This window comes from Dryas octopetala, chromosome 9, assembly GCF_963921425.1.
Source record: "Dryas octopetala chromosome 9, drDryOcto1.1, whole genome shotgun sequence".
NCBI classification, from domain to species: domain Eukaryota; kingdom Viridiplantae; phylum Streptophyta; class Magnoliopsida; order Rosales; family Rosaceae; genus Dryas; species Dryas octopetala.
In genome coordinates, this window is record NC_141374.1 from 7,453,607 (window position 1) to 7,473,911 (window position 20,305).

At 34.8% G+C, this 20,305-nt stretch overlaps 2 protein-coding genes across 3 annotated transcripts; both read right to left on the reverse strand.

The window, feature by feature from the left end:
• Positions 1 to 950: 950 nt before the first annotated feature.
• On the reverse strand, positions 951 to 7,577 carry LOC147273572 (S-adenosyl-L-methionine-dependent methyltransferases superfamily protein). The gene is made up of 7 exons (XM_086256354.1): positions 7,161 to 7,577; positions 5,459 to 6,127; positions 4,856 to 5,066; positions 4,143 to 4,425; positions 2,882 to 3,265; positions 2,466 to 2,543; positions 951 to 1,482 (listed from the first exon to the last, which is right to left on the reverse strand). The coding sequence occupies exons 2-7, from the start codon at positions 6,098 to 6,100 to the stop codon at positions 1,245 to 1,247; spliced, it is 1,836 nt and encodes a 611-aa protein (XP_086112480.1). The 5' UTR covers positions 6,101 to 6,127; positions 7,161 to 7,577; the 3' UTR covers positions 951 to 1,244.
• Positions 7,578 to 12,299: 4,722 nt separating this feature from the next.
• Positions 12,300 to 19,740, reverse strand: LOC147273573 (Man1-Src1p-carboxy-terminal domain protein). Of its 2 annotated transcripts, XR_015124288.1 has the most exons (11): positions 19,422 to 19,740; positions 17,877 to 18,004; positions 17,420 to 17,491; positions 17,163 to 17,308; positions 16,920 to 17,034; positions 16,755 to 16,835; positions 14,476 to 14,613; positions 13,295 to 13,382; positions 12,942 to 13,055; positions 12,619 to 12,775; positions 12,300 to 12,537 (listed from the first exon to the last, which is right to left on the reverse strand). XR_015124288.1 is itself a non-coding variant. In XM_086257620.1 (10 exons), exons 1-10 carry the CDS (start codon positions 19,699 to 19,701, stop codon positions 12,732 to 12,734), a joined length of 1,206 nt encoding a protein of 401 aa, XP_086113746.1. In that variant the 5' UTR covers positions 19,702 to 19,740; the 3' UTR covers positions 12,300 to 12,731. The 2 variants fall into 2 exon arrangements, 1 of the variants encoding a protein (XP_086113746.1); XM_086257620.1 differs by having other exon boundaries at positions 12,300 to 12,775.
• Between the last annotated feature and the right edge of the window lie 565 nt (positions 19,741 to 20,305).

The window sequence follows — 20,305 nt, forward strand, 5'->3', positions numbered from 1 at the left end:
ATATATATATATATTAAAATATTAATAAGAATAATCAACTAACTAAAAAAATTTCAAATGTAATCATCTTTGCTTGAATAATTCTTAAAAGAGTAGTAAAAAAAAAAATTGGGAGCATTAGACCACATCATGGAGTGAGCCAAAACTATAGTCCACAATTTTCATATTTTTCTTATAAAGTGGATGTCCTTCTACTTTAATAAAAACGACAAAGAAATAGAAGTACGAGTGGAAGAAAAATTGGAGTGACATTTAGGAGCATAAGCCGAGTAAGTCTTCCATGGCATCTCTCACAATGAAGTGGGCCTCTCAACACCTATGGCCCCATGATCTAGTAAGGACTTAAGTTGTGGCATTGAAAAATGGACAAACCACATCATTGAAAGTTAATTGTGTACTTTCTCAGTTCTTATCTGAACATTGAAAAAAACGAAAATTTGGCAAATTGTTTTCTGTCTTCACAACTGTTCACACAGAATTAACAAGTATCCAACAATAGGTAATGCTACGGACTCTTCCGATTGTGGTGGAATCAGACTCCTTGGAAGCAATGAATCTCATCAATTCTGTGGGTGTTTGTATGGCCTCAGATGGCTACATGGTGGATGAAATACGGCGCTTATTGGCTCGGACCGGTAATCGCGAGGGGTTCACCAGCCACGAAATTGCAACATGGTTACCCATTCAATTGCGAATTTTAACTTGCAGGCTCCGGGAGTGTCAGTCTGGCTTGAGGTTGAGGATGAACTTTCTTGGCTCATGGATTGTATTTCATCATCCAATGTCTATCTATTTAAAATGAATAAGGAACTTGATTCATTAGACAAAATTCAGACCATTTGAAATGGAGGACCAACTTGTTGAAATACATCAACTTTAATATTTAGATGGGAGTACTGCATATTTTATTTTGGTCAAGAAAAGAACAGAATTTTCACTGTGGCCACTGATCAATTGATAAATATCATTATGAATTCTGTTCTATTGTGCTTCCAATAGTTCACTGTAACACCTTAGTTATTCAAGGTCCCTGTAATCCTATTTCCCTGTGAAACCAAGAGAATTAGCAAGGAAAATAAATGCTCTACATCACAGTCACCACTAACACAAACCAATAAAATTAAATTACACACAACTCATCTCTGGGGATCAGAACTCATCCAGTCCCCCCAACTACAGAGCAATTTTATCATTCCTTGGTGCCTATATTCTGCTTTATTCACACCCAAATGATATAACCTGGATTAGTCATCATTGGGTGTGCTGTTTCCACTGCTGCCAACCCAGTACTGTTTAACAACAACCAATATCTTCTCAGGCACAAGGGGGCCATCCTCATGATCCATCATTTTGGTTTCCCATCTCATCCCCCCGGCAATCTTTTTAACCTCGTTCAGGACATCGACTTCATCCCGGAAAATGACTGCCCCTTCCGGCCGCAAGATACGATCCATCTCTAGAAGGATGTCTTCCGTTTTGCATCTGCTTATCCATTTAGTAATTGATCAGGACAGCGGAGGATGTGAAATGCTTCACATAACAGTGTTGAACCTTATAAGGAAACCCCAGCTAAGCAAATTTGGGTATTCCATTAAAATAACACAAAAAAGAGTGACTTTATTATGCTAAGTTGGAAAGAAAACTGACAAACTATCTTTCTTATCAGTGAAGATAAGATTTATGCATGAAGAAAACCTTTTGTCAAAAAGCCCATAAATATTTTTGCATAAATTATTATATTTCCTATTTATCCCCAAAATCCACCATTATTCAAACAGCCCTAGAGAAAACAATTGTTATATTGGGTTTAGTGAATCAAAGATTCTTGCATCATACCAAAATAATACCCATTAGTGTGAAATGAAGTCTTACACATTAAGGTTTCAGATATCTACATGACTGAAATTTTAAAATCATGTGATTTCATTGCTCTATCATAGAAGGGTCATTCTATTTAAACCCCCTTAATTGCTCGTTGTACCCACCTTAAAAAAAATTATTGATGATGCCGTTTTACCCTTAATATATTACTTTATTTTTTAAACCTCAATATTAAATGTTATTTTTTTTAAAAGCTAGCAACCATGGTCATGCCATAACCAGTGAGGAGGCCGGCACCTCCTCCCTCTTCCCCCTGGTACCGTTTTTTTAGTTTAATTTTTATAATTTTGTTCTTTAAATTTATTTGTTCAAGGGAAAAATTGGATTAAACAATTTAGAAAAAAAAAGTAAGGGGTAAACAGAGCAAATGCAGGATCTAAATAGAGCTACCCATCATAGAATAAATTAATGTTGCAAACACTACGAATGACCATTTGGTTTGGTGGATGGAGCACTCAGTCTTCCCTTTGTCGGGAGGAGGTCTTGAACTCAAAACTCACGGACGACAGTTTAATAAAACATAAAAAAAATTGTTGGAAACACTAAGAATGACTTATGGTACAAAGGAAGAAGATGAGACTTACTCGTTCTTGTACAAGCTGAACACACCACTGGCATGAATAAAGTCATATGACCTTGGGTACGTAGAGAAACCTTCACACCTGAAAGAAGATTTTTTTTTTTTTGGTTATGAGATGTCATTAGTAAACTAGCAAGTGTGCATTTTCCTCAGTATGGTAAACTGCAATTGAGAAGAAACTAAAAATCTTTGCAAGAAAATAACCCCTATTTTATTTAGAAAAAATTTAGTATCCAATCTTGTTCCAATTGTCGAATATGGAAAGCCAAGTTAACATTAATGTCAATAATTATGAGTTATCAAGAAGTTGGTCGGCCAATGAGTCCTGAAGTAAACTGATACACTTCTAACAGGAAAGATGTGTGTGTGTGTGTGTGGGAGAGAGAGAGAGAGAGAGAGAGAGGATTAACAGGGACATACCAGTCATGATATATGCCGATTAGACCTCTCTCATAAGCAACACCTAAAGTGTTCTTTGCAATTGTAGGCACAACATTCATAACCCAAGATTTTTGTGATTCAAGGGCTGCTGCAAATCCTCCAAGGCCTGCATTCATATCCATCACATTCCGATATCTTGTAGTGCCAATCAATTTGTTGATTCTTTTGTAAGCATTTACACGCTTTTTCCAAAGTTTATTGTCCTCTTGATAAGATTCAGTTGTAACCCCTTCTACTAATCCCTTAGCTATTCGAGGAGGGACTGCATAAAGCCTTGCAGGAAACTTCAACTCCCCTCCAGCAATTTCATTTGCACTTGTTACCTCAGGAAGAGAGGTTACACATGTGTCCATTTTCTTGTACCTGAAATAGACCACGTAAAAGTGTAAAACTAAGAATTAGGATCGCAGGGAAAAGAATTAAGAATAACAAATTTAAAGAAACAACAACAAAATTTAAAAACAAATCCAACTCTAGAACTGGAATACATTTTTCAAAAATACCTTTATATGAATTGACTAAGACATGTTATATAATGTTATACAATAAAACAAAATAACAAAAAGAAGTGATGCAAAATGAACTTGACCAAGTATGGAAAAGGACTGAAACTTCATCATCAATCCAAAGGAACCCGCCTTGTATAATTGCAGCATTCACAGGAAAGGAAGCTAATGATTGCAATCACTAGAACGAAAAAGGAAAAAAAGTACAAATGAGGTAGAAAACAGAAACTTTTCACTTCAATAAATGGAATTTAAGGTTATACAGTCATTCTACCTATATCAATGCATTTTAGCTAATACTGCACTAGTCAAGAGAGAGAGAGAGAGAGAGGCTTAATTACCCGAATAAAAACAGAACTATGGTCCACAACACCGTATTAACTACAGAGGACAGGGCACACTAATATTCCATTCTACCGATATAAAGTATTGAGTGATGCAAGAGGTACAAAGACATTTACAGAAACTTTTCAAAAACTGGCACATCTTATGTGCATGCAACCATTGAAGAATGTTTACATAGGGGGGCGGGAGTAAGAGATGCAAGAGGTACTAATCCAACCGTTGAGTGCAATAAGGTGGTCACTGATGCTCAAAATTTGTCCCTTTGAGCAGGACTCTGGATAAACATGATTAATGACGATTTAAAAACAGTGAACAAGGCTCAAACAATGAATTATTATAATAATTAACAGAAAAGTAATCAAGAAAAACCACAGTGCATGGAGACTCACCAGACATCATCAGCATCCTTTGTCTGGCATATATCAACAGACTTTCTCTTGCAAGATTTTGTATTAACTTTCTTCCTCCATATAGCCATATCTCCTTTCTCGTACTTTTTCTCCCAGCAAAGACTTTCAGCTAGTTCTTCAATCTTTCTTTGCTCTGCCTGGACATCCTCCTTAGACCGCTTCCACGTTTTGTAGTAGGTCTTCCAATTAATTGGAGGTCCAGACAAGATCCAATATCCACCAGGTCTAAGGACCCGATCAACTTCTTTTAGGTACATTCCATCTAAACACAGGCGTTCATATTTGAATCATAAACTTCCATCACTTGTAGTAACATATATTCAGAAATAAACTATTCTTGCAGTAACACTTTCTGTGATATAAACTCAGAGAAAACATGAAGTAACGTAGAAAAATAGCCTTTAAAATGAAACTTTGCAAATCATTAATGGTTTATACCAATAGAATACAAGTATACAGGTTTACCAAACAACTCTAAGGTTACTTCAGTGGTCAATCTTGAGAGTTGAGTTCATGGCAGTTCATGTGACAATAAGATCTGAGTCTGGAAACAGATATAGATATGCTTTTCTATTTTCTGTATTCAATTTAAAAGTTCAATAATTCAACTATATCTTATTTTATATAATACAAAAACTAAAGAAATCAAAAGTGATTGCTCAAGCTTAATGTTGATCACTCCAAGATCTTACCATTTTCAGTCCATGGAATTAGACATCGAGAACACTGAGACATATCGAAGGCCCTAGATGGGTATGGAAGACGTATTGATCCAAAAACACCGATAACAGCTGGTACTCCTCGCTCCAATGCAAATTGCACTTGTGCTTCATGATTGTCCCGCGGTGCAAAGGACATAGCTAATACATTTCTCTTGAGCAAGTATGCACCCCAGCTTGCAACCTGTGTTACGGTTGGTTTCATTAGTACAGCAACCATGACTGAATGAAAGAACTTATTATATGTGAACAAGTAGACTAGGATAGTCACATATATACATGATCTACTTATAGACATATTATCAACAAAGAGATCAAGCCACACTATAAATTGAATGTGCATTTGTATCACATGTATGCATAAGAACAATTGCATCTAACTAAACAATGTGTTCTTAAGTGTCAGGTTCTTAAACATTCTCTGGAGACTGAAAGTGTAATCATATTCTTGGATCGACTAAAGGAAGCTAAGAAGCTCAAATTGAATGCAGATGACCAAATGGCGGAGTGAAGGAATATATACATAAACACATGCAATAAATAAAGGAACAAGTATAGTTTAGAAAACCAACATACCCCACAACCAGTATCCAAAGCTGTTCTAATAGAACCATCTGCAATTGGAATAACTGACGCAAGTTCATCAATGTATGCATCAGCACCTTGGGGGAACATTGTTCCTCCACCCGGGAATTTGAAAACATTTCCCTGAAACTGCACCCAGTTCTGAACAGCTTTCTCAACCGTCAGGCTTTTATAAGGGACGTTGGCATAGTGGACATAGTCACGGCTTTTAGGCCAGGGGAATGGAGTCATATACCCTTTTGGTGCTGGAATAAGACAATGCAATTTTTCCTCTTCTGGAGGACAATGTCTTTCCCTGTATATCATATTTTCCCTTGGGAATTTCATTGCTCGGTCTTGTTCTTGACAAGGAGTATAATCGGTGTATTTAACATCACAAGGCTTGAACTCCTTGGCTTTTGGTTCAGAGGGTTTGACTATCTCCACAACATTGTGCTGCGCTTCAAAGTTCAAATTAGTAAAGACATTGCAATCTGTCTGCTTGGTCATTTCAAATGCTATGGCATCCCCTTTTCCAAAACCACTCTTTTGCCATGCTCCAAGAAGGTAGAAGAAACAGCACAGAGCAATCACAACAAATATAGACAATGTGCTTCTTGTTCTGTTTCCTGGAGAATTATGCTTAGAGCCCATGATATTGTTGCAATAATTGCCTGAAACCTACAGTTTTAATAGAAAACATAGGGGCTATTATTTCAAGTAGATCATCAATAATTGAGAAGTTGAAGCCAAACATTGACTGCATAGATTTGAATAAATAATAAAAAAAACTCATTAGTAAGTGTTTCATTTGTGTAACAATTACATATAGCACAGTATTACGTAAGTAGTTACGAATTCAAGAGTCTAATATAAATAAAAAAACTATCACAATAACTTGATTTATTGTTTCGAAGCAAGGTGATTTTTCTCCTAGTCAAAGTTGCAGTCTGTTATATACATCAGACTTTTAATCATAAAGATCTTTGGTATAAGAATCTAGACTATGAGAACTTTCTTCTCATTCTACTTTCAAAAGACTTTTATGGTTAAGGACTTGTAGACATAAGCAGTAACTAGATTTCTCGCAGAGAGAAGTGAGTTTGCAATCCCCACAGGATTAAATGTACTAATGAATGAGTGAGATCAAACCCATATAATTTTTCATCAGTTATTCAAACTTAAGAGATTTTCTGGCATACCCATTGTCATTGCTGTCTCAAAATATGTGATTGCATTAAATCAAGAATCAACCTTTTCAGTAGGCAAATTTCATATTATTACTTCAAATCTGTAGCTACAGAGCTCTTTTTATTTTCTTCCTCAATTTGGGATCAAGAATTACTATCTCGAGGCCAAGATAGAAAGTTACATGGTCATACATTGCCTTAAATCAAGCTCAGCTCTTAGATCATAAAATGTTCAATTATTTTTCATCTCAAAAGGAGACTTTTGATGTGAACCCAAGATGAACAAACAATGTAATTCATGATTAAATTTAAACCTTTTGAGCCAACAAAAACCAAATCACACTTTTCACAGACCCACAAAAAGAAAAGCAAGTGCAAGCTCTGCACAGATCTTGTAATAACATGCAATGGGAAAAAAAACACAAAATATTAAAAGGCAAGAAAAAAGAACAGTGCATGAAGAGGAAATAGTTTGAGGTGAAAATGAAGGAAGAAAATATAAATACAGAGATCAAATAGCTAACCTGAAATGGGTGAGAGAACTCTTTGATGGCTTTAGAGAGATGAATACTCAAGTGGGTTTTTGGTATTTTGTTCTATTGGAAGCTCTCTCTCCCTCTACATCCCCCACACACAGTGCTAGTGACTAGTGTGACTGTGTGAGGGTCTGAGATTCTTGTTGTCTGGCTGAGAGAGAGAGAGAGAGAGAGAGAGAGAGAGAGAGAGAGGGAGGGAGAGATTGTCGGTTATACACTTATACAATGAGAGATGACAGTGTGAGTGTTATAAAAAGAGAGGAGGTGGCAGTGTAGAAATATGAAGACTTTTTTCTGGGCTCTTAAGCAGTTAAGCCTGCCATGTAACCCAAAAAAGAAAAATGAATACTTTGGTATGCGGCTCTTGGGGGACTTCTTCGGTTGATCCGCCGACAGAGGAATGAAGCCATACTCTCCGCACCATGGAATGAGCTGTGTTGCCTTCAAGGATATTTATAATAATAATAATCCCAAAAATAAAGTAAAAATAAAAGAGAGATCCAAATATACAATGATAAGGTTAAGTAACAAAGTAATACGACTCACAAGTCTAATTGTGGTGTGTTCCCATTGTGTCATTTCAGATTCCTATTGAATTTTGCTTAACTTGTGTCACGAAATACGTTTGTTGAGCATGTTATTCTCATTTCAATGTTTAAAAAAGTTGGGAATGGCAATTATGAACATTTCATATAAAAGGTATATTCAATTTATGGCTCATGAGTAAAGTAATCTGGTAATTCAAAATTTCAAGTAAGATTTCTAAGAGGGGATCATGACTTTTTTTCATGTAAAAATTTGCTCGTTTCCAAATAAATAAATCATTTCTAAAAGTGTGGATTCTTTTTTTTTTTTGGTCAATAGAAGTGTGGATTCTAAACATGGAAAATGATTCTCATATCATTTCTCAAGTCCTCATTTATCCAAAAGAAAAGGCTACCTACATGTTTAACAAAGTGGAGTCATTTGCTCTCCTTGATTGTACGTGGGAAATTATGAAAACTAGCTAATTTTCTTTCCATTAAAGATGATAAATATAACACTTGTATATTGTTCAAATTTCCTTTGAATAATGCCTGATTGGCCCTTGAGTGTTATATTTTAGGAAATCTAAAAAATGGGCTATTAAATGTCTTTTTTTTTGCCATTAAATGGACTATTAAATGTCTTAAATGATCTAATTTTGACTAACTTTTCTAAATTTTCAGTGTATTCCTCCACTCTTCTAAAAAAGTGCAAATAACACTATTATATTGGTAGTGATATTTAATTGTCCTCCTTCAAATGAGTGCAAGAAGCTTTCAAAATCTTGTTAGATGACTTAACATTAATTCAATTTGCTTATTAATTAATGGTGTGGTGTTGAGATTGACAAACATATTTTATGAATAAAAAAAATTAAATATTAGAATTTATTATTTCGGACAAATTTGGTTGGAGAGATTATTACATGTTATTTTAAAAATATAGTTAATTTTCACCCTTCTAATTTTTTTTATTTTTTATGTTGAAATCTTAACTTTAGTTTGTATCTTTCTATTTATAAGAGAGCAGATATGCCATTAGAATTTAATATCATGAGATTAAATTATTTTTTGTTGGCTGAATTCAGTCAATTCACCATAGGTCTCATAATTCATAAATATCATATATTCATTCATATTTGGTGATCTAGTATCAAATATGTTTCCAAAACTATTCTTAAAAAAAAAAAAAAAAATTCCGAAACAAAAAAGTGAATATATTCTTCACCTCATGCTGTCACGTACAGTGTCACCTACGTACGCATGTGGGAGTGTCAAACAGATTTGCGAGAGACAAAGTGGAAAAGGAATAAAGATATGTCCAGTGTGTCCAGGTCTAGCACTCGTCATCCTAAAATTAAAAAACTACAACTTTTAGCATAATTCATATGGGACTTTATGGTACAATAACATTGACAACCACTATGGAAAAATATATATGACCATTTTTTGGATCAAAATTTCTTTCACGAATAAATTTTAACATAGTAGTATTCTTTGTTGAGTTTGAGAAGTATATATAACACAATCTTTGGTTAACAAGAATTATAAGAGTAGAGAGGGGTATCAGCATGCAAAAAAAAAAAAAAAAAAAAACACTCTGATGCTCAAGTCTCTTCTTATTCGAGTAAGTTTTTAAAGCTGCAGGAAAAGATTTTTCGTACCTTAATAGGAAGACCAATTGGCCTTTTATAGGCTCGATCTCATTAATTCTTCCCTACTTGTAGAGTGTATGAGAATTGATTCTGATATGTGACAATTTTGCTCCCAGATCGTTGTACGTACCATTTTGCATGGCCAGATGTGAGTTGAAATTGGTCAAAAGAAATAACGGTATAATATTCTTTCTCTTACTAAATTTTTTAACTTCTTAAAAAAAGAAGAAGTCATTTTTGTATAGTAGTTTGCATTTGGGTCATTTGACTATAAAATCCATTCAAAATTATTTGCTCGAGTCCCTTTAAAAAGCAAAAGTGACAAATATTTTGAGTGTACGTTATATATGGTTTAATGCTCAATATATAGATCATTCTTGAAGAAGAAAATACAAAATTCTTTTTGTATGTGCATGTTCATATGGAAAATTTTAGAAAAAAATTATTTGGGGAGTAATAAAGTTATTAATTGGTGCCCTAATTCATGTGCCGTAATGACATGGCATTGCCACATTTATTTTTATTGTTGCCACATCAGTTTTTATAAAGACTATTTTAACCTGACTTAAAATCTTTCAAAACTTAAATTACAAAAAAAAAAAAAAAAATTTCCAAATTTAATTAAAGAACCTAACGTTATCTCTTTAAAAACAAAAAACAAAATTAACCCTAATTTTAGACAGAAATTTAGATGAAATCCTAAAAAATTGAGTCACATTGACCCATTTTTAAAAGTTTGATAGTTTAATACCAAGTTGAGGGATTTTATAATTTGTTGGAAGACTATATGGGGATTGTGTTTGGAGGCTTTACTTTACACTCATGAAATATAACAGTTCAACTGAACTTAGTTTTCTATCTTAGTTTAGGTCATTAATTGTTCTCTTAGATTCATACTTGTTATTCGGTTATCACTTATATATCAGTTCAATAAAGTTCACATTCTTTCCTTTGCATTGCCTCAAGTTTTTTATAAATTTTTGGTTATTAGTTATTGGTTTAAGCCAAAGCTAGAACTTGCCTTGTAAAACTACTACATATTAGTTATTGTTCAGGGTATTCAATTTTTTCCATTATGAGATATTAGGATCTTAACACTCTAAGGCGCTTTTGTAACCGACATCACTTTATTGACTTTGGCTCAAATAATTTGATATTAGTCATTTCTTTTCTTTGATGTAATTTTCACTCAACTATTATATATAATTATTTAGTGACCCGATATTACAGGCTCCTTCTGTTGAGGTATACCTCAACTTATTTATGTTGAGGTATACCCTATTGGGACCCACACGAGTCGTTTTGTGTCAATCCGAACCATTCATTTTTTACATCTCCATTGATAGATCATCTTTGCAAAAAATTAGTCAAATCGGAAATCATTTGCCTATCTAACTTTGATCAAATAAATGGACGAACCAAATATTTTCGATGAAACCGTTCATTTGTTTTATCAAAGTTAGATAGACAAATGATTTCGGATTTGACTAATATTTTGCAAGGATGATCTATCAATGGAGATGTAAAAAATGAATGGTTCGGATTGACACAAAACGACTCGTGTGGGTCCCAATAGGGTATACCTCAACATAAATAAGTTGAGGTATACCTCAACAGAAGGAGCCTGCCCGATATTATGTCCATATATAATATTAATGTTCCTTTTAATTCAGCTTATAAGTCGCTCCTTTTGTAAACCCAATTGTGTGATGAAATCTGTTCTAGCACATGATTAATAGGAACCTATAATTAAAACTAGGTGTTATGGTCGAAAATGTTATATTTTTCATGTGATCCTGACCTGAGATTGAAAGCAATGCAATGAAAGAAAACAAAAGGAGAGAGAGAGACTTCACACTATCATTTGAGCAAAATTCAAATAACTGAGACATGAGCCATGGAGCATGGACTCCCATTCATAATTGGATTGAGGTAGGACCAAGATATGACACCACCCCCACTAATAATTTCAACTGTATGCAGGTGTTTGAGTTAGTGATGGCATTTAGCTCCTGGCGGAGATTTTTTTTTTTTTTTTTTTTCTCAAATAAAACCAAAAACAAAGCAATAATAATTATTAGAACGTTGGCAGTTGGATTGGATCATATGCACTCCAGAACTCCACTATCATAAAACCATTGCCGACAGTCACCATACTAGCCTGCCACATGCCACCTGCTCTTTTTGCAACCATTTCTTGTCACACCCATCTTTCAGATGCAGTGCAAGAATTCTTTTATAAAAATAATCATTAATTTTAGTTATGTTCCTTGGTTAATTATAATTACATATGTTAAAACCATTTAAGTAATTTTCTTCAAAATCAATGGCAACAAAAGATTTGTGTATCAACAAGATTTATAAGCTGTGTAAACTCGAGGTAAATGTAGAGTTCTTAACTTTTTCTAGATTTATTATAAGATTAGAATTGTTTGTTTTTTGTTTTTTGTTTTATGCAAAAAGGGGTTATGCCGTGCCTATATTGTTAAGTCATTTGATTAATCAAAAATAAAAGATGAAAGTGACAAACAAAGACATGAGAAGCATGGTTCAACCACAAATGAACACGTCCATATACATTTTCTTGTTAGTTGTTACTAATAACGTCAATGTCCCATTAATTTCGAACTTTGCACTTATTAAAGGGTTTCCTTTCTCCTTTTGTTTTCTTATGAAACTAATTGAGGTACAGTAATCAGTCCAAGAAATACAAAAATAAGGTATAGTAAATGTGAAGTAGGTAATAGGTTTAGTCTGTTTAGATCCTCTTTGTTTTTATTGGACTTTTAATCTTAGTCATGTATTTACCGGTCATATATTTATTATCTAAAGGTGGTGAGCTAAAAGTGAAATAGATTTTTAACACTTTTTGGGTGTGAGTTTTACAATCCTTAAATTTATATTACACGGTTAGTATTGAAACAAGCATAAACAAGAAGAAAAGAAAATCCAAAATACTAGTTCCTCTCAACATGGGCATCATATAAAATCTTTGGTACATCCATGAAAATACACACAAAAGAGTACGGGCTGAAGAGGAGCAAACAATTTAAGGGTATATGAAAATTACAGCAGAAAAAAAGAAAAAGAAAAATCATTTCCTAGTATTGCCAGCACTCAGCCATAAATAGCTCCTAAGCTCCATCTGGTTAATGCTCTGGTGTGGTAAGCTGAGGAGGAGAAAACCTGAAACCCATCCATTCAACTATTTGGAGCTGATCAAAGCAATATAAGTTCTGTATTCTTTCATCAAACAGTTAACTATACCTGATCAGACATATTGATCAATCCCCATTACAATTTTACAACCTCTCCTTATGAATCACCTTACAAAGACAACATTGTGAATCTCCTTGGTCCATGGGGTGATGGGATAATGGTCATTGCTTTAACATCATCTTATCAAAATTCAGTGCCTTAGGCTCTGTATGAAAAGAGTTGTCCAACAAATATCAATTCCACTAGATTGAGGCAAACAACAATTTAGAAACAAAATGAGCATAGAGATGAGCTCGGAAGTTGGGGCATTAATTAGTTCATGAAAACATAAACACAATTTTGAATAAAAAATGAAAACTTGCGTGACTCACCAGCCTTCAGTGAGTGGAGATGCTGATCAGAGCTTCTTTCCCTGCCTTCGCTGGTCTTCAACTTGCTAGCCTCACCCTTTTTGATTATCCTTGAAGAGCTCAAAGAGCCTTCAACTGCACAAAATGAGAGTTGACATGCCAAAGTTGATTGCACAGAAACAGAATTGAAGGCATCAGAAAAATTCACCATTGCCCTGTGCTTCCAAAAAATCCCTCAGTTTCAAAAATTTTATTGGTTTGGAAATAATGTTTTGTTTTAAAAAAAATGGTGAAGGGCCGAAGGCCAGATAAGAGATCGGGTCATGTTGGGGACACTCTATTCACATAAATAAACACATAGTGCTCCTGCATACCTTGCCACTCCCATACCACTTTCGATTCACCCTTCACCAGCTTTGGATAACGATCTACGCGAGAATCTTCCTGAACCAACTCTTCTACCTGCAAATAACGCAGATGTCATTTCACTGTTACAAACATAACAAAAAAAATTCTTAAAATTACTTTCAACCTGTATAGAATAACAGAAACCACAGAATTAAACAATTAAAATAAGTAATAATATAAGTATTTTTTTCTCCATAGGTAATAATATAACCAAGTAACATTCAAGTTATGCAAAGTGCAAGCACTTGAACTTTTCAATTTCATCTTTCATACTATGAAAATGATATTTCCTAGCATGATGGTAACTTTTTTATAGGGTTTGAAAATAAGTATTCTTTTGTATATTAAGGTGGATGAATGACATAAATGACTTACATATTGACAACAAATATACTGTAGGACTTTATAATGTTGAATAGAGATTATGGGAAAATAATATATCTCTAAAGGATGCATGCTTCAAGGGAGACTCCATTGTGTTGGTGCAGGACTGCAGGGCAAGTTAGAATTGATTGTAAAGCACAATTTACGTGCCATAAATCTCGCAGATATCTGTACATATCATAAGTATAATCATTGGCCCAGCTGACCCACCAGGCCCAATCCTAGCCCAAGTCCAAAGTTTGTCAGGCCTGAGCCAGCCTGCTTAAGTAGAAGGCATGGGTTGGGCCTAGTGATAGTAGGCCTGATGCAGCATGTCAGGTGTGGCTTCCCCGCAAACAAAATAGGATTCACAGTTGTATAATCTATAATAACTATTAAGTTTATACTATATAAGATTAAAGAAGAAATTCAGTAATTGATAAACTATTTCCAGAAAAAAATGATAAAGTTATAAATAAGAAAAACCATATCAATCAAAGCATTTTCAAATGGTTCTTATGCTAAAACTTCAATTCCAGTGAATATGGTCAGTTAAATTAGATCATATAAGCAGATGCAACTTTCTCATCCCACAAAAGCAAGCCAATGTACAAGCACAGACTAATGTGAATGCAATTTTAACTCCTATGATATAGTTAAATTAAATACATACTAATTTTCTGGTTTGGTGAGGAAATATTACTTTGGATACTGAGAATATATCAAAAGAACAAGAAAGTAAAGATCGAAGGTGATAATCAAATCCAAAGATAGATAAGAATACCTTTTTCCACAATACAGGGTCCTTCCTCTCTTTTGGCAAAAGAAGATGATCTCGCAACCTAGATGCAACAACCCATGGTTCACATTCACCATTCGCTCTCTTCGACATCAAGGCATTCTCCTCAAGTATTTCACAAACCTATAAAATTGGCCATTGCAATCTTAGTTTTAATAAAAACCATAAAACAATTCAAATCAACACAAAGGGATTAAAAAATTCAAGTAATTTCTAAATTGTGGATAGTTGGCAATCGGTCTAGAATGCATGTATGAATTTTGAAGTAACAATTTACATGAATTGAGTATATGTCTTGAGTTGATATAACATGGATCTAGCATGCTTTACAAAGCTTGACTTGGAAATTCAACTGACTTACATGGGTGGAGATTTGTTGTGATTGGCAAAAAACTCATGCAAGGGACCCACAAAGTGATAAGGTAGCAGCTAAAACTAGTATATGTAAGCAGAGCACTGAAATATGACATTCATGGAAGTTTCCAACTCCTAAAAAGAAAGGGAAGCTCAAGATGTGCTCATTAGAGTGAGGTATTGCGACCATAAAAAAGCACAAATTTGGCATCCCAAGTTCTTTCTCCACTGCATGAGATCATAGTTTATCAAGTTAAACTCTTTGTATGAACTGAGTATCAAAGTATGCTGAAACCCCTATAGGAAAGTTCCATTCTTTTTTGAAGTGTCAAATCCACTATCTCTAAAAAATTTGCACACACAAACACACTTAAATATAGAAATAATATAAGTGTACAAGAAGACAGGAGTGACTCGAAAAGACAAAAATAAATATTAGTGCATTACAGAAGCAATGGAGGTGGCGCATATAAGTGATAAGAGAAATTAGACTTGGTGGTATAGAACCATAGAAAAACTAGTTAAAGTAGATGCATCTATTCGTCTATATTATATAGCCATTTAGGTCCATACCAATATGGAAAGAAGTTTTTTTTTTTTTATACCCAAAAATCCCCCAGGCGGGACCCGGCTTTGAAACTGGGGCCCCTCTCTGAACCCTACAATCTTTGGGAGGCAGGAAACTCTAGCAAATAGCTAGATAGGTACCTTTGAGGAATCGAACACAAGACCACACGGGAGCAAACCATGGGCCTCACCACTCGACTATGGAAAGAAGTATCGAAGTAATACAAAAAGAAAAATAGCTTTAATAGGAGATATTGAGTATAATAGAAAAGAATTAAAGATTAGCACTCTTGTGACTAGGACAAAGGAAATGATGATGATGATAAGGAAATGATTAGCCCCACATGGCCAGGACAAAGGAAATAATCATGACGATAAGTGAACAGTCTTTATTTATTTGTTTTTTCACTTATAGTTAGCCAAATAAGGTCTGTTCAGTAATTTACTGTTTTATGTCTATGGCTACAACTATTTGCCTGAGAGTAGGTTACAATACATTGCCTTGTCATCCCCATTTACGTGCAAGTTTGCATTACAGGTTTGGTTTGAGTAGGTTCAATTGCTAATTGATTTTATTTACGTGGAGGATATACCTTAGTGAAGTTCTTTAATTTCCTCACCTCGTTATCATAAGTTTTATATATATATATAGAGAATTATTTAGTCCCATTTTATCTGACAATTCTCTTCAAACAAAGAGCACGTAGGAATTATGGAAATTTATTCAAAAAATTCTCTTTGGCTTTTGATTCTCATATTATCTAAAGAGTTACTCCCCTTTCTTTTCTTCTTCCTTCTCATCAATTTCTTCAGATTCACTCATTCCAATATTCAACACTTAAAAAGGTACAGCCTAATTCACTCATCCAAAAAATATTTCTATTGATAGGCACTTGCATTGACTAGCTTGTCCCATTTCTCATAGGGTTTTGTATCTAATTTACTGCACAGACATCTATCTGAAATATATTGTTCAAAGAAAATGTTATGAAGCAATAAAAGTGCTTTGGATATAAATAATAGTTGGCCCACATCCTAACAACTAAGCTTTTGGTAATAGTGGTCAACTAAATGTTATCATGGTATCAAAGTAAGAGCATGGGATCCTAAGTTCAAATCTATCAGAGTTAGAATATAAAATAATTGTTGACCCACATCCTAACAGCTAAGCTTTTAGAAATAGTGGTAAACCAAATTTTATCATGGTATTAGAGTAATAACATGAGAAAACAATTTAAAATACCTGCAATAGCAACATCCCAATATAAGTTGAATTCCACATGTTGGGCTTTAGTGGTGAAAAAAAAGACCCTCTTAAGTAAAGAATAAATCGTATCTTATACCTGTTGGTAAAGCTCCTCAACTCTTGTCGATAAATGTCGTCTCCGATGGAGTTTCCAAAGTAAGAACGTCAATCCCACAAGCTGGAGATCTCAATACTGTCAACAAGCTTCAACATGTTTATACTAAAACATAAGCATTAAAGGCTGCCTTTTAGAATGGAATACCAATGCGCAAACTGGCACGATAAGTAATGCATGCTCAGAGATCCACTGATGGATGCGACATGAAAACGGTTTGTAATGTTCTGCCAGCACATCAGGACACTTCAATTCTTTGAACCTACACATGAAGAAGGTAAACATATAATTTTCAGCTGGTGTCAAATTGAAGCTTGATTAATAGGGGTGCACTAGTCCGGTTGGACATCCAGAAAGAGGTTGAGCTTCTCTCCATGAGGAATGACATACCCATGAGAATTTATTCTCGTGTCCAAAACTCGATAAACGGTCTCCATCGTCCTTTCTTTTGTGTACATATAAATGGCATTGTTGAAGCCAACATGTTCCACCAGCTCTTGCTTATCTAAATCATTCCATATATCATTCTCCTGAACCTGTTAGGCACAGACAAACTCAAACATTGTTGTATTGTATTCAACAGCCAGCACAGATAACAATACAGAAATAAATCTGATCGATTTCATAGGATTTGAAAAGTGACAAACCCAAATTGTTCCAGTTCCATAGCACATAAATTCAGCATGTGCCTCACAAAGACGAATTTCTACCCTTTCTGCCTGCAGTATACAAATTCCTAGTAAGAAAGTGATATATATATATATATACACATACAAAAAAATTCAGGTGCGCACGTCCCGCACTTGAAGCTGCCAGTATATACATACATATATATATGTATATATTTACATATAATATACAGAAATGCTCACTTAAGGGACTTAAATTGAGGGGCAATGCATTTAAGTGCTGGATTCACTTCAATGGATTATTGATCTCAACAGTTGTATTAAATTCAAACTTTAAATGCATTGTCCCTCACTTGTCCTTAAACCAAGTCCTTAGGTGAGCATTTTTCCGGACTTATAACTCCAGCATAACTTATGCAATTTTTCATCCCCAGAATATTAGTGCACCAGAAAGAATAAGATTTTCAGGACCCACAAGTTTCTTAGCTGTTTCGTAAATATCTCCATCTTCTATGCAAAACTTCCCATGCTTTTTATAACCTTGAAGACATTCCAACTTGCCTTGATAACATCGCCCATTATTTGGACAAGGCTCACAAGAATCTGCAATCATTTGAATTGGTTAAAATGTAATATCAGCATAAAAATATGGATCTCCTGAAATAAGCATGCAACCCAGAAGAACTAAAGGAACTAGAGAATACACTATAGGAAGCAGTGAAATGCCCACAAGAAAATGCTAAAACAATCAGGAAAACATTATGTAAGGATTATTACTGGAAGGGTATAAGAGGCTTACTGATTTAAGTGAAACAAGAATAAAAAATAAAACAAGCGGAAAGGAAGATGCAAAGTATGGATGGAAAACCAAGATGTCATTTCTTCCAACCACTTGGTTATATTTAATAGATGCACCACCCTTATATGATCCCCGCACAACCAAGCAACTATCAATTGTGGTCATTTACGATGCAAAGAATCTTGAGCATAGAAATATTGCCTCGAGACACATGATTCAGTCCTATGCCAAATGGAATTCTAGTCTACTTACAACATGAATATAACTTGATTAGAAGATTATGCCATAACAAATTTAGTGACAGTAAGTCTTGGGGAACATGCAGTTAATAATTATATAGCCAAAACCGGAATTTTTGACATTCAAGATAAATGGCTAACAACAATTTAATGAATATTGATAAAACAATGCTTGCCTTGGCAAGCTGGGTAGCTTTCTTAGATAACTACCCAAACAACCAGCTTTAGACTGCCTTAATTGGCTACTCAACTTGGTTTTGGTTTCTACTCATAATAAACACAATCTCAATCCTTTCCACCTCCTTCCAGCGCCTATAGGGAACACCGGCCGCAACACATTTTTCTCTGTATCTCTTGAAAAACTGGTTAAGCATCAAGTGCCACAACAAGTAACCAATCAAAGGAAACTTCTAGACAGCGATTGCCGACCTTCATCGCCTATATATAAATCCTTCTCCACTTTTTTTCAACAGTTAGAGTCTACAAAAGAGTGCTCCTAGTGTGTAATGTGCTGGTGTAAGAGAGAAAGTGTGAGGTGCCTGCGTGCCCAGAATGAGACTGGCAATCTCGCCGAGCCACCTAAATTTCTTTGTGTGCTCCCATTCTTTTTTACTTTGTTTTTTTTTTTCACATTATTATTACTTCTTTCAAAACACAAATACATTTGAGTCATCAATTTCCATAACGCAAACGTACAGGCACAAATTGCAATCAAAATTCAAGCGCATTGAACACAAACAAAGTCTATAAGCGACAGAACCACAGAGCACACAATAACCATATAAACTGAACACTACCAATGAAAACAAACATAAAGCAAAGAAATGATTTTTCCCATCAAACAACAACCCACTAAAGAAAACAAAAAAGATACCATCCATTCCACAAAGGAAGTTTAGCTCAAAACCACAAAAGAAGTCATGAAAGATCGAAATTTTTGTTGGGTTATCTCGGCAACAAAGAAAAGAAACGAGAGACCCACCAGAGAGAAAGTCCGGAGAGTCCACGTGGCTATCGCAGAAGGGCTTGGGATGGCGGTTCGTGAAGGTGGTGGACAAGAAATTGACGGTCAAAGCAACCGAGGAGGCGATGGCAAGCACTTTTATGAGCCTCAAGAACTCGTCTTTGGAGGGAAAGAAATTCTGGGGTGGTTCCAATAGTGGTGCAATTGAAGAAGAAGAAGAAGACGACGATGGAGAAGAGTGAGAGTGGGGGTTAGAATTGGGTTTGGGTTTCGGGCGCTTCTTTGGAGTCGAAGACATTGATTGAAATGTTTGTGTCTGTTACTGTGAGACAGACTGAAAAAAAACAAAAGAGAATGAACGAACGATTTAAGAGAAGGAAGAGAAAACGGTGGCTTTTTTTTTTTTTGGCCAAAAAAAAAAGAAGAAGCTATTAATGGATCGGGTAATGGATATAGCTTGACCCGGTTAAGGATTTTTTCTTTATTGGGTTCAATGGAACATTTCATTGGATTAATGGATTGGACAAAGTTTGAGTACCACTCTGTACTTACCACCAATTATATGAGCTCATGATGAGATCCACCATAAGAGAGAAGATGATTAACTTTATCATTGAGTACAAGGTTGGTACTCAAAAATGAGTACCCAAATATTTTCCTAATGGATTTGCTGTTTTGCTCGCCTTCATCTTCTCTTCATTAGGTATTTCTCATTTGCGAAAATTTGAGCAAAATGACTTCAACTTAGGTGTCGAAATCAGATCAGGACTCCGACTTCAAAAATGCATTCGTTAGAACTATTACTTCACTTAAACGTTAAATGAGGCAATTTCATCCAATCAATTATATTTTTCTTAAAAAATTGATCACATGTCATGCACATATTGATGGAAGCCATGATA